The 13,678-nt window shown below is 49.8% G+C and overlaps 3 protein-coding genes across 3 annotated transcripts; 1 reads left to right on the forward strand and 2 right to left on the reverse strand.

Annotated features, from left to right (window-relative positions):
• Positions 1-161: 161 nt before the first annotated feature.
• Positions 162-7,196, reverse strand: GT037_010809 (p-loop containing nucleoside triphosphate hydrolase protein; the record flags this gene model as incomplete). The annotated part of the gene is made up of 3 exons (XM_038935856.1): positions 162-1,823; positions 1,878-2,645; positions 2,718-7,196. 3 exons carry the CDS (start codon positions 7,194-7,196, stop codon positions 162-164), a joined length of 6,909 nt encoding a protein of 2,302 aa, XP_038781410.1.
• Positions 7,197-7,636: 440 nt separating this feature from the next.
• GT037_010810 (uncharacterized protein) lies at positions 7,637-9,117 on the forward strand (the record flags this gene model as incomplete). The annotated part of the gene is made up of 2 exons (XM_038935857.1): positions 7,637-7,901; positions 7,946-9,117. 2 exons carry the CDS (start codon positions 7,637-7,639, stop codon positions 9,115-9,117), a joined length of 1,437 nt encoding a protein of 478 aa, XP_038781411.1.
• Positions 9,118-12,787: 3,670 nt separating this feature from the next.
• GT037_010811 (uncharacterized protein) lies at positions 12,788-13,678 on the reverse strand (the record flags this gene model as incomplete). Its single annotated transcript, XM_038935858.1, has 2 exons — positions 12,788-12,960; positions 12,991-13,678. 2 exons carry the CDS (start codon positions 13,676-13,678, stop codon positions 12,788-12,790), a joined length of 861 nt encoding a protein of 286 aa, XP_038781412.1.

Here is a 13,678-nt window from a genome sequence, read left to right on the forward strand (position 1 = left end):
TGTGTTGCGATGGACGGACGTAATGATAGATCCTTCAAGTATATTATTGCAATCACCTGTGGTCACCAGCGCACATGTGACTTCTGCAACACGAACTACCTAATGACGAAGGAAATCGATGGACAGTCAAGCAACCACCGGCTTTCACGAGACCTGCCTCTTTAGAAAGATACCGAATCAACATAACTATCGGAAAGCGTATGGCTCCCACCCGCACACCTGTATCCACTAGCCTGCTTGATCCACATGTAACCCATTGGGCATCGACCCAACACCTTCAGCTTTTTCTGCCTCTCCATCTCCTTTTGTCGCTCTCGCTCGATAGCTGCCAATTCCTCGTCGCGACGCCGCCTCTCCAGTTCAGCTGCAATGCGCGCTTGCTCTCGGACACGCCGCTCTTCTTCATCGGCGGCGGCTTTCTCCGCACGGATGAACTCCTTGATACGCTCTTCGTACTCTCGCTTCTCTTCTTGCATATGACGAAACTCGCGCTCTTTAGTGACCATGGCATGTTTGTCGCGTTCTAGTTGTTCCCATACTTCGTCGGACACGCCCGGGTCGCGCTTGGCTTTGAAGATTGAGTCGAAGGGGTCTTCGGGCTCTACTGCAAGCTTAGGTTTCTTCTCCATTGACTTTAGCTCTTCTTCTTGCTTGTCCGTGCTGATCACAGTTGGTGGTGGGGCAGTATCCGTGTCGATATCTAAACTTCGCGCCATCGGCGGTGCCGAATTCTGCATCTGTGGCTGCGGCATTGGTCGTAGAGGTATCGACTTGTCGAAGCGGTTTGTACCAACAGCGGCATTTCGTCGGGAACGTTCATCCAGCATTTTTTCCATAGTGCTCATGACGATCGTTTGCGTGAGTATGAGATTAGTAATCGGACGTACAGCCGTAGAGATGAGTGCCTGAAACATGCTCTTCGCGAGCGATTTCACGTCGCGAGCGTTACCCCACGATTCCAGTACTGACATTTCGCGGAAGAGCTGCAGCAGTTTTCGCAATAGTTCTGATGTTGGCGGATCGAGGACCGACAGATCAAGTGGCGCTTTCTTCTTCCTCTTCTGTAGATCTTTGACAAGAAGCTTGAAGCATGTTTCCGGGTCGAGATGCTTGAATAAAACCGTCTCGGGGAAGCGACTGGTCAGGCCAGGATTCATGCTCATCAACCGATCGATGTCCTTGTCGTAGCCGGCTAGAATGACCACGAGTCTTTGCGCGAACTTTGGTTTGGTGAGGCAGTCAACCAGCTCATCCATCGCCTCAGTCGCGAATCCACCTTCTGCAAGGCGATAGGCCTCATCGATGAAAAGAACTTTACCCATAGCCTTTTCCATGAGCTTTTGCACCTTTGGCCCAGTGTGGCCCACATACTGTCCGATTAGATCGGTAGCGGAACATTCTTCCACGCTGGCCTGGCTGAGAAAGCCCATGTCGTAGAAGATCTTGCCCATCTTTGCAGCCGTGGTAGTTTTGCCAGTCCCCGGCGGTCCCTTGAAAAGAAAGCTGAAGGGTAGCTGTTCTCGAGCATCCATCCCGAGAGCTTTCAGGGTTGCAGCAGTGTTTTGGTAACCCTGGAACTGTTTGATAAGTTCTTCACATCCTACCACGTCTTGGAAGAGAGCAGAAATCTCAGTGGCTGCACGTTCACCACGGTCAAAATCTGGGTCAAAGTCAATAGCTTCAAACGTGCCAAATTGCTTTACTTTCCCAGAAGAGTTGTGTTTCTGGTGTAAAGCCTTTGCGCGATCCAGGATAATGTCGACTTCGCCTGCGTTGCCGAAGTTTGGGCGGTTGCGCGCACGTTGTATGACTTCCATGGCAACCTGCAAAAAAGTATGTTAGCACGAGTCGACATGTTGCCTGATCATGGACTCTACCTTCTTAGCTTGATCCGTAGCATCAAAATCGATACCCTTGAGCTTGAAGTCAAAGATTTGACGAATCTCAGTGTCGTTGAAGTCTTCAAAGACGAACGCAGACTCTAGTGGAAACCGTCTCGCAAGGCCAGGATTGACGTCCCGAAACATCTCTTCCATTTGGTCCTTGTATCCCAACAAAAGTACGCATCGGTCTTCGCCTGCAGTGCTCTGGACTTCCGCGACGATGGTGTCAATAACTGCAGCTTTGTAGGGATCACCAGCAGCACCACTAGCCAACATGTAAGCCTCATCAACAATGAGAACTTTGCCGATAGTGGACGCCAAGATGGCTTTCGTGTTAGCTTCGGAGCCTCCTAGAACACTACCAACAAAGTCCGCTGGGCTTTTCACGACGACTTCTCCGTTAGAAAGAAGCCCAATGTCGGCCAGAATGCGCCCATAAAGCTTTGCTACAGTGGTCTTGCCTGTTCCCGGGGAACCTATGAAGCAGCGATTAAGCGAGTACTGGATAATAGGCTTCTCTTGCATTTCGAGCTGATAGTTCGTCTGTATCCCGTCAAGGAGAACTTGTACAGACTCCTTCACTGATGACAGGCCGGTAAGCTTCTGCAGCTTCGTCCAGGTAGCGTTGTTCTTGAGCACTGACGAAGGTTCTGGTCCAATCAAATCCTCCTTCGTCAGAAAATGGTCATTCGGTATCTTGCCAGCTCGTCTCTCTTTCCTTAGTCGCCTTGCCTGATGCTCGGTGATCTGTGCGATCTTGTTCTAGACTTCACGGGCGTTACCAAAGCCATCACGTCCCCGACCCTGGCCGATGCGTCTAGCAGTGATACGCACGTAGAGTCCATTCATACCGCCTTCAATCTTCATGCGCCCCGAATACTTTTTGTCGATGTACTGGCAGAAGATTTGTTGCAATTCGCGGTCTTCGTAGTCTTGGAACTCCATTCGTATTGGTATACGGCTTGGGATGCCTGGATTGTGAGCGAAGAAAGCTTCCATCTGCTTGTGGTAGCCCGCCAATACAAAAACAACTTTGCCGGTCAAGTTCTCAATCTCTGCAAGCAGGTAGTCCAATACTGCTTTACCACCAGGGCTGTTCCCAGATACTAATTGATATGCTTCGTCTATAAAGAACACGCCGCCACCTTCTTCGAGGATTTTATCGATAGAGGCTTTGCAAGCGGACACGCCGTCGTTTGCGAGAGCTGATCCGGAGCTCTCAATGAAATGATCTCCCGGCAGAGCTCCTACTTCGGACAGGAACCTCGAATAGTACCTAGCCACCGTTGTTTTTCCTGTGCCGGGGTTTCCCAGAAGGGCGGCACCAAACCGCTCTGCATTAAGCGATACCCCTTGGCGCACCACCATATCCACTTTGGCCTTAATCGTGAGGAATTGCTGCTTGACGGACTCCAGTCCTATCATGGGTACGAGGGAATCTAGAGCTTCATTTTCAGCACCCTCATATCTCTTTTGCCACTCCCAATCATCCCTGGCTTCGCTCTTGTCCCAACTGGGCTGCTCCTGGTCTTTATCTGGCGATGTAGGTATGGCGTTAGGTGCAGTCTCGTCGCGGTGAGGAGAAGCCGCGTTGTGCGATGCAGAATCCCTCCGTAGCCCTGAATCGCCGGTCGACGGCGACGCTGTTGTTTCGGATGCTGGAGTCGTTGAAAGTGGTTGCTTTCTAGTACTTTTGATCTTCTCCTGCAGATTGAGAAGATCTTGCTTTTTCTGTTCGAGCGCTTGCTGGCGATCTCTGTCCTCTGCCTGCGCTTTCAGCACGCGCTTGTGGTGCTGGATCTCTTCGTCGATCTCAACTAGTCGTGCCTTATACGCACGTTGCTTTGCCTCTCGCTCTTCGTTTAGCTCATGTTCTCGTTGACGCTTCTTTTCTTGCGCTCTCACTTCGGCTTCACACTTCTGGCAATGTGCCGCGGCTTTCACATGACACCTTCTTGAAGTCTTATGATTGCTGGGACAAGTCGAAGAGATGATGACTTTGCAGTCCATACGCGAGTGATCCTGTAACTGATGGCATCGGTAGGGGCAAGCATGAAGGCCACAGTTGAGTGTCTTGCCACATGGTTCAGAACAACCGCCATCTGGGCATACTGTATCAAAGTGCTCTTTCTCGGTTAAAAGCGCAGTCTTTTCTGGATGTTGCTCACATTTGATAGGGAAACCGTCGTAAACGTGGCCATCTCGCTTCAGCTGATCCATGAGCGGTACCCAAACTTCCTTGCCTTTGCGACTACTCATGAACGTGTTTGCATTGCCTATCATGATCAAAGCATTCCGTGCTCGTGAAAGTAACACATTGATACGCTGAGGAGAAGCCATGAAACCGATGTCCCCGGCCTTGTTACTTCGTGTGAGACATGCGATTACAATATCGCTCTCTTCCCCTTGATAGTTGTCGATAGTTGATATGCGAAGCTTGCGCTTGGATATGTTTGCGCTAGCTGGTGTGACCAGACCAGCTTGAATCAACTCATGAGAATCCAAGTCGTTCAGAATGGGATCGTTCTCCTTTGATAAAGTGTTCACTAGCAGGTATAGCTGGCCCAGGTAAGGTGTAAGTACCACGATGTCTTCCGTCCCATAGCCCTGCTGACCAAGATATCGCACACACTTCAGCATCATCTCAGCTTCATACAAGTTCTCCTTACTGGAATTCGCGCCACCATCACGGCGGTCAGCAATCTTGATTGCGTTGAGCTCAGGACGTGAATGTGATACGAAGATGACGTTGCTCTGGAAGCCGCGTAGGTCCGGTCGACCCTGAGTCTTCTCAGCATCTTTTAACTCCGGATAAGTAAGTGATCTGACGAGAGATGAGATCTCGGGGCGCATACGATGCTGCTTGCGAAGGGTGGTATGAGGGACTCCACTAAGCACAAGACGTTCGAACAGGGAAACATCAAGATCGTACCCATCTCCTCCCTCTACAGTCAAGGCATAGTTGTTGACTTTAGGCCGTAGCTGCTTGTGATCACCAATCAGGACGAGTTGCTTCGTGGTCGGAGTTAAAGCTGTAAGTATATGGCTTTCCAAAATCTCTCCAGCTTCTTCCACCAGAACGATGCCAGGTGACGCCTTACGGATATCGTCGCTGTACATGGCAGCTGCCGTTGTAGTGCACCCTATGATTTGTTTCTGACCAAGCACGTGGGAGTTTTTCTCGCGAAATAATCGATCGATCTGGGCACGACACTTGTTGTACTTATCGGCAAGCGTACTGATTTCAGCGACTCGTTCTTCAAGGATGGTCTTGTTCCACTGCGCCTGGAGATCACAGCGGAGCTGTGGCGGGACATTCCAAACGTGAGGATAGGTCTGCATCGCGTGACTGGAGAAGACCCCCGCGTCTTCACCTTTAAGCCATCTCTTGACTAGATAATACTCATCGATGCGCCTATTGTTTTTCCCCATCATCGTCATGCCATCTTCATTTTCAGGCACGACGAATGCATCGAAGTATTCTGAATCATCAGAGAACTCCAAGAAATCGAGAAGCATTCGTTCACTGAGCCGCGTAGAAGCAAAAGATGCCATCCTTGTGACTAGCGCGTCATGATAAGACTCAGCTTCCACCTTTTGGTCTTGAATTGAAGTCCATGTTTGCGCAGTCATTCTGTAGTTGTTCGGCTGTTCTTTGATGCTGAGTGCACGAGTATTGGCATTCGATTTCGATCCTAGTCGTACAATCGAGCTAGCAGGGATGCCAGCCTTTTGGATGTCTTCTAAGAATTGGTCCAGAGCATGATTCGTGTATGTGAGTATGAGCATTCTCTCCTTCGTCTGATCGTGTAATATCTTTGCGATGAGTGCGCCGATGAAACTTTTACCAGTTCCTGGTGGGCCTTGAATAAGGCTGACCTTTTTCAGTAGACCAGTCAATAGAGAATCTGCCTGGGCTTGATCCAGTTTGATGGAGTGACTACTTCCAATGATGTCTTGAAGGTCTTCTTCCCAATGGTCACAGATGGCGTTGATGGTCTTGGTCGGTTGGATGCCAGAGACTGTTTCAGCGGAATCTGGAGTGAGGCTGAGGAGCTGATCCTCCAGTGGCAGCTCAGTCAAGGACTGGAGACGTTTGAGAATAGGTTCATACGCGAAAACCGCGGTATCCACTTGCACAAAGCTGAGGTCCGCTGCGAGCTTACATGCCATTAGCACTTTGCCAAACGAACTAGCGTCGGCTATACGCAGCACGACGATAGCAGGTTGCTGAGCAAGAAGGTCTTCGTCACGGTCTACAGTTGCGAATGCGACAATATTGCCATTGCTAATGAGGCAGCCGAGTGACTGGTGTTTCAGGACGTTTCTGTTGTCGGCGAGGTACTTCTTGCGAGCAGCGCCCTTGACATTGCGTAGCTGTGGAATGTCGTCTGGGCAGGAGAGTTTTAGCGAGCAAGGCTTGCGTTTCGTTTCCGATCCGCAGTCGATACCAGCATACTTCAGGTGCTCGAGGATTATCTTCCGTCGTCCTTTCTTCTGACCACTAGCGATCTGAAAATCGTTGCGCAGTTCGCCCAAGAGATCTTCACGAAGCAGGCGAAACTGGTTGTCAATATGAGTCAGCCCACGACTCTCCAATGGGGCAGACGCGATAGAATCTGCGCGTCTGTAGAACGGATGTTCGGAGCATGCGAATTCGTCTGGCGTTGGTAGGAGCTTGATCTTATGGATCTGAGTAAAGTCGTTGTCGTGTCGCCCGCCCGGGCCATCGGCGGATTCGTCAGACGTGCTGTCTAGGACGTGTTTGATCTTCTGACCGATATTGCGGACATCTAGGGAGTTCGAGTTGATGAATGATCCATTGTTAGTGGCACGCTCTGCAATGTCGCGCACGTCTGGGATGTCCTCCGAGCGGCTGTATAGCAGCTCCAGTAGGAGCCACGCGAAGGCACGCGTGGCATCGCTGGAAAGCACATGAGCAATGTGTGCCTCAACGAGTGTGTTCCAAAATGTAGGTGGTTGTACAATCTGTTCAAGGACGCGTTGCAGAAACTGGCCACTGTAGAGTTGCTTGACCGATGGCTCGGCGAGTCGGAGGATGACGGATGTCGCCAAGCCGTTGAGAAACGTGCTCTCACGTGTCAACCTGAATGCGATAGAGACCGCCGCTAACCCTGCCGGAGACGCAATCAGGCGCTCCACACACTTCGAGGCGTCCTCTTGAGAACAGAATGCCTCCAGAAACCGATTACCATCGCCCACCGTCTTGATGTCGCGATTGCCGTGAATGACGGCGTTGAAGAGCTTCGTCAACCCCGCTGCTCGCTTGGCTGTCGCCTCTTGGTCCGCCATATGTAAAGCTCGTATCGTGTAAAGTGTCACTTTTCAAGAAAGGCTGAGATCTGCCGATATTTGAGGATTCTACGAGGGAGATGTTTGGCCTTTTTGAGCTTTCAAACTAGATAAAAAGGATGTGACACTAAGCCGCAGCTCATGCGTGACGATTCTCTGATAACGGGCTGTGCGAATGATTGGAAACCAGTCGCAGTTGATGTGCAGAAAAACAACAAACCTTGTTTGCCTGCATAGTCTGGTGAGTTCTGGACGAATCGAGGCCTACCAGGCATGCATTGTGCGACCTGCAGGTTGAGCAAACTACGCCACATGAACTCAGCCTTGTTTCAGGCATCATCGCCTACTTGAAGTCGGCGTATCGCCTTCTATTCAGTGCAATACTGCGCTCGAAATCCTTGATTCCTGTTTTCATCTAATACAGTGCCACAACATCATCCATGGCTTCATATCCAGGCAGCGACAGCAGAGGTGGCTTTGCTCCACGGAGAGGACGAGGCCGCGGTGGAAGAGTCCCGTTCTTTGCGAAGCCCAAGGAACAGGTGAAACCTGATCTTAAGAGACATCCGCTTGGAGGCCTTGTCAAGGAGTTTCGCAATTCGGATCTGAGCTTGAAACCCGCAGCTCTAGCAGAGATATCCGATTGCCAGCAAGTAGCATCCTACAATTGGCTCAACGGCAAAGTACCCACCATTGTCATTCCAGGTGGGCTCTTTCTCGCAATTGCGAGGCCGAGTTAACAGTCATAGGAAAACCTCCTCAGTGGACACCACTTCCTACACCACGGCGTCTGCCAGAGGACTATGGGCAATACTTTCGTGACCCCAACGCCGCTATGTATCCCGAATATCCAATGGCACCCGTCGTGCGTGCGATCATGGAGACCAACCCTGAATTCAACTCTGCGAGCACCGATCTCCTCGCTTGTGGAAGCACCCTTGGCAACCTCCTCCGCTTCGCTCGGGGTGTCGACAAAGCTTTCCGTTTCAACATCGAGGTCTTCGGCGAGACCGTCTTCTTCGTACGAAAAGAGAATGATCCTAAAGAAGTCATCAAAGACGTTAGAGGTTATGGTCATACCTTTCCAGAGGCATACACCACATGGGAGCAGAGCGTTAAAGGCTCCGAAACCCACCAACGCATCATACGATATGAGTTCGGCGGCTTGAAGTGCCTCGTGCGGTTCGAGAGTGACGGCTACATTGAAACGGCCGGAGCAGTCAATGATGCTACGCATTCAGAGAGCGCCGACGACCCCGATGATCTTCTGGCAGCACTCCAAGACACATCAATTAGCAGGCCATCAGACTTCATGATAAGCACACATGATGCTTTGATTGTCAAACAGGGTGGAACAGCGGTGCTGCAAGACGTCATTTTCGATCTGAAGACGCGTTCAGGGAAGTACAAGAAAGACATAGACATGAGCGACATCCACCCAGCGCTCTGGATCAAACAGATATCTAATTTCATCGTCGCCTATCACAACGGTGCTGGACTTTTCGAAGACATCCGAGTGCAAAATGTCAAGAACGATGTGCAGGCTTGGGCCAAGGATAACGAAGAAGGCATCCGCCGCTTTGCCACACTTCTAGATACGATCGTTAAAATCGCTAGGAGTAATGCAGGCAAGTTGCTCGAGGTATATTGCCCTGGAGCGGACCGCTTGGAGGTCCGGTTTCAGTATGGCACCGGTGTGCACGCCTTGCCTGCGGACCTGGCAGACCGCTGGGAGAAGACTTGTATGGATGCCGTCTCTACGCAAGACGATGAATCCGACCAGTTCAAATTTAGCGATGGGGGTATCGGTCTAGGAGATAGGTACGAATTCGACACTGGCTCTGACGATTCCGGATCGGAGCCAGACTACACTGCTTGTTCCGCTCACGATTGTGGCTATTGTGGCAGGTGCACGTATTGAGGATTGTAGGCTAAATCATAGGCACGGTTTATGGAAAGCAAACAGCTAGCGCGCAATTTATTGTAGTTCTTATGAAACGTTTTTATTCCGTTCATTGGGAACCCTGTTGACGATTAGTGCTAGCCCTTTGGTTCAATTTCTGATCATAGCGTCTACTTCTAAGTCTTTTCTGGAGGCTGCTCATATTCGATGGAAAGCTGTCATCGACGTGGCCGTCTTGCTCCGACTAGCCTACAAGCGGTATTTGGAACCCATACTTCCTTACCCTTGCGAGGATTCGTCACAAGACCGTAACTATATAGTTTCCATAGTGGTCTTCTTCCTGGAAGAGTTGAGGGTCAAGTGGCTGTCGATAGGCCTCGAACCGCTGCTAAACTGTGTGGACATCCATCTTGTCGTCGCCTTGTATCCAGGCGGTCACGACACCCACTCGTCGATATACCCCGCGATCTGCTCCAGGCGACTGATGTAATAAAAGACCCATCACGGTACCCAGTCGAGGATTTTCCACGTCCTCGGTCGATTTCACATAACACAAGATCGGCGTAATCAAAACACTTCCTAGCAGCGCTTTCGTTTGCTTATCATGAGCAGCTTCGTATTCCTCATCGGTGCAGGAGGTACTGCTCATCTCGGTGCGTCTTTGAATGTGCTCCTCAAAACTTGAATCAAACCACTGATCTAGGCGAAAATTGATGGCAAAGCTGCTCGCATCTGATCCATGCAGAAAATATTCCAAATAGTTAGTGCTACCCTCAACTTCCAGGCTGCGATAGTTGCTTGGGCATAGCAATAGCGTGCCGCAAAGTCGCAGTCGTGAGGTTTCTAAGCCATGGAGAATCTCGACATCGCAGACGTGATCTACTTTCATAGTTTTCGGTTGCGCATCCCAACCCACATGCTGGGCCAGAGCCGGCCACGACTAAGTCGGTAAGTCCTTCCACGTTGGTATGACTCGAGATTCTCGTGGGGAGAACATTCCTCCTGTTTGGGTGAACAGAATCCCGCGATGGATATCCTTAGTCCAAATTCCATATACGCTTTCGTCTTGAAGATAAGCTGAGAATTCTTTGGTGATCCCGGCTAAGACAGGGAGACAGTCGGTAGCAAACGTGAGGCGGCGACATGAATATTCCTCGACAACGTCAAACCAGCTGTTATACAGAGACTTCTAGTATCAGTCAGCACCTGGAAACACTGGTGATATTCTGTTGCCGTGATAGAAACTGACATTACCATAAGGCATGCTCTCAAGCTTGAACTGCAATAGGCTATTGTTTCTCTCATGAAGTAGCCGTTCCAAGGGAGTGTTCAGCCGTCCACGAGGCCATGTCTCATTCGCAGCCGTACTCTTGCATTCCCATTAGACTTGATCATCGCTAAAGTGCACGGTTCGAGTGGGCTATGGATCAGATCGTGGAACGGGTTCGTCGGTCGCGATAGCACTTACTAGTAACTGTTCTTGCAACGTCCAAGCTCGAAGAATTATTGGGCCTGTGTACATCTCGTGCCACGGATCTGCATGTGTCAGACGATAGGTCTTGCTAGGCACAGTTTCGAGAGTGGAGCTATCAGTCATCGAGATTCGATCGCTAAGAGTTGCAAATACCGGATCAGAGTTGATACGACGCTCGTTCAGCAAAAATCTATTCTCACCGCTGGCGAAGCCAGCAGCGGAAAGATTGCAGCGGGCATTTCTGTACACTTCGTGCATCAAAAATGATTCCCGTTTCCACTCCTCAGGGTCATCCTGCACTATGCAGAGTGAATCAATCCAAATATAGTGGAAGCCTAAGTTTACCGTGGTGAATACAGCGTCCTGGAATATCCTGGACAAACTTTGTATGGGAAGCGATGATTCGAATGAGCTTACATTCGCGCGAGTAGTAGTCAGAAACTTGGTGCGACCCCAACAGTGGGAGAGAGTAATGGATGTTGTTCGTGATGGAAGTATTTTGCCATAACATATGTCTGCTCTTTGTCCGGAACTTGTGCGCAGTGGTTGAATGTGAACAAGCCTTGTCGGGAGCTCTTTACGATCTACTGATAACAGACATCTGGAGTGCTTCGAACGACATTCGTTGATCCATTTTTTGACCAGGGATATTGTTTCTTTTGATATGATGGATGAATTCAACTTCATAGGCATGGTGTTCAGATATTGATCTAGGTCTGTTAATCTGTTGCTGTGGAAAAGGAAGAACCAATACCTTCGATAGTTGTCTCCAACGGGTAGGAACAACCTGGTCCTGGGAGAACAGACTCTGAAGCATAAATGCTGATGAAGAGCACCAACGGCTCCCAGTCATGTTGGACGTACCCCTCTACGGATCTGCCCCAATGTTACGTTGTGTGGTGGACAGGCTGGAAATCACATCGTCCTTGTGGTCTGAACCATCGATATTGTCTCCAAGTCCAAGTGCATATATAGCAACCTTGTCCGACTGCTTGGAAGAATGATTCACTGTTGTTGTGATGTTCTTGTTCCGCAAAGCGATCTTTCGGTCCTTTGGGCAGAAACTCCCGACATTTGATGCACAGTCTGCTTCGAGACATCGTCGCTTCAAATCCAGTTCTTATTCGCGTTGAGATATTGCAGGACTTCTTTCCTTCAGCAAAGTTTTGCGCGCTTTCGACGGCGATCTTGTCAGATTGCTGGTCAAGGTTCGAGGCTCATGACGCCAGGACGACATTCACTTACCCGAGAGCTTTCGGAGAGAAGTTTGCGAGGGTAACCACTGGCCTCGTTCCTCTATTTCCTGAACGGCCTTTGGGATTGTAAGATTCCTTGATCGACGTGTTTGAGGTAGAGTAAGGAACACCGTACTAGAGCGGGGTAAGATACTGTACATGACGTCAATGCAAAGTTGCTCACATTGCATGTGCAGATCAACAAAGCCATTCGTGCAGTAACTAACACAAATAACATGAGACCCAATACTATATATCTCTCATCAGCTGAAATCTACTTTTGCGCGACTTCATGCTCATTCTTGATCAATCTCTGGCCTCGATCGTCATATTGCCGAATTTGCCTTCCTCCGCACAGAAGCAAGCATACAAACAATGTTGAAGTTACAGCGCATAGAAAGCACACAATCTATATCGCCTCAAGCCTTTCAGCGGTTTCACGACTAAAGTTTTCGTATTGCTTGTCTTTGCGCTTGGCATTGTCAAGCTTTCGCAGTTCCTCCTCAATGTTTCTACCAACGGGATATACATATGGAATGCCGAAAGAGCCCGTCCATCGTATAGTCCAACTAAAAGCTCCGGTACATTCCTAGTGCAGCAGATTGCTAAGGACGTGGAGCCCGAGAAGTTGCAAGTCATAGGCTTCCATCCCGGCGAAGTCTTGACTGAGTCAGCCAAAAGGTCTGGCTATACTAAGGATTCTATCGGATGGTACGACGGTAAAATACATCGTGGAGCCAAACCCGTTACCCTGGTTTTTCGACATTTCGTTACAGAGGACTTAAGCGGGCAGTTCGCAGTCTGGACTGCTACACGAGAAGCCAATTTTTGCACGGTCGTTTTGTCTTCGCTGCTTGGGATGTTGATGACATGATGTCTGAAGAGTTTCAGGAGCGTCTTGCCGATCCGTACTACCTTAAGGTCGGCATCAAGGGATTGTAGGCTGCAGAGACTTGCGAGGATACTTGTAAGGCTGTAACTAGCGATACCGCCCCCAACCATCCAAAAACAGCAGAGCGAATACGAAAAGAGTGACTGCATATGCAGTCTTCATACAACTGTTATTTGAACCAGCATCACTCTCAATAAACCTCGCCTCCATTTCTGCAGCATCATCGTCATCAAGAAACGGGTAATGACCATCATCGTCATCGGAAAACTGGTAATGATGAGATACCTCATCTCCCATATAGTCATAGTACACAACGCGTCTTTCAAGCATCTTTCTCTTCTTCGCATCTGTGATTCCCAACCCCTTGAACAATGTATCATCATCGACCCTATCATGTTCGAGGTTGTACTGCCTCACATGCGCAAGCGCAATTAGAACAACATCATCTTCACTCATGTCATAATCTGGGAAAAACCGCTCTAGAAGCACCCGCTCATCTGGCTTCACTAGTCCCAACAAAGCAAACACTCGGTCTCGCGGGTCTTTGCATTCCGAAGTGCTGTGATGGACGAGCAACTGGGAGAGCGGGAGATGCATTTCCGGATGGCGATCCGGGTGGCGTCCGGTGATCAGAGGGAAAGCTCTCCAAGGCCTGCTGTCAAAGTCTCTCGGCATAGACTCTTGATGGATTTGCAAGGCTACACCTGCACATAATCCAAGTGTGTCTTTGAAATCAAGCCAATTTATGCGCGTGTTTCCGCAGTACACGTTCACATCTCGGCCGAGGAGAAACTCCTGGATGACCCAGAAGCGAGTCCAATACGAGTGGTTTGCTAAATGGGACATCTGATCGTCGAAATCGAAGCCCGCCTCCCCAAAAGTTCGTATTGGTTCGTGCCAAGATCGATATTGCTCCACAGGTGGTGGGAGACCAAGCCAAACAGACACGGCACTCGCGTCACGATATATTGTATCCAT

Source organism: Alternaria burnsii (assembly GCF_013036055.1).
Source record: "Alternaria burnsii strain CBS107.38 chromosome Unknown 751, whole genome shotgun sequence".
NCBI lineage: Eukaryota > Fungi > Ascomycota > Dothideomycetes > Pleosporales > Pleosporaceae > Alternaria > Alternaria burnsii.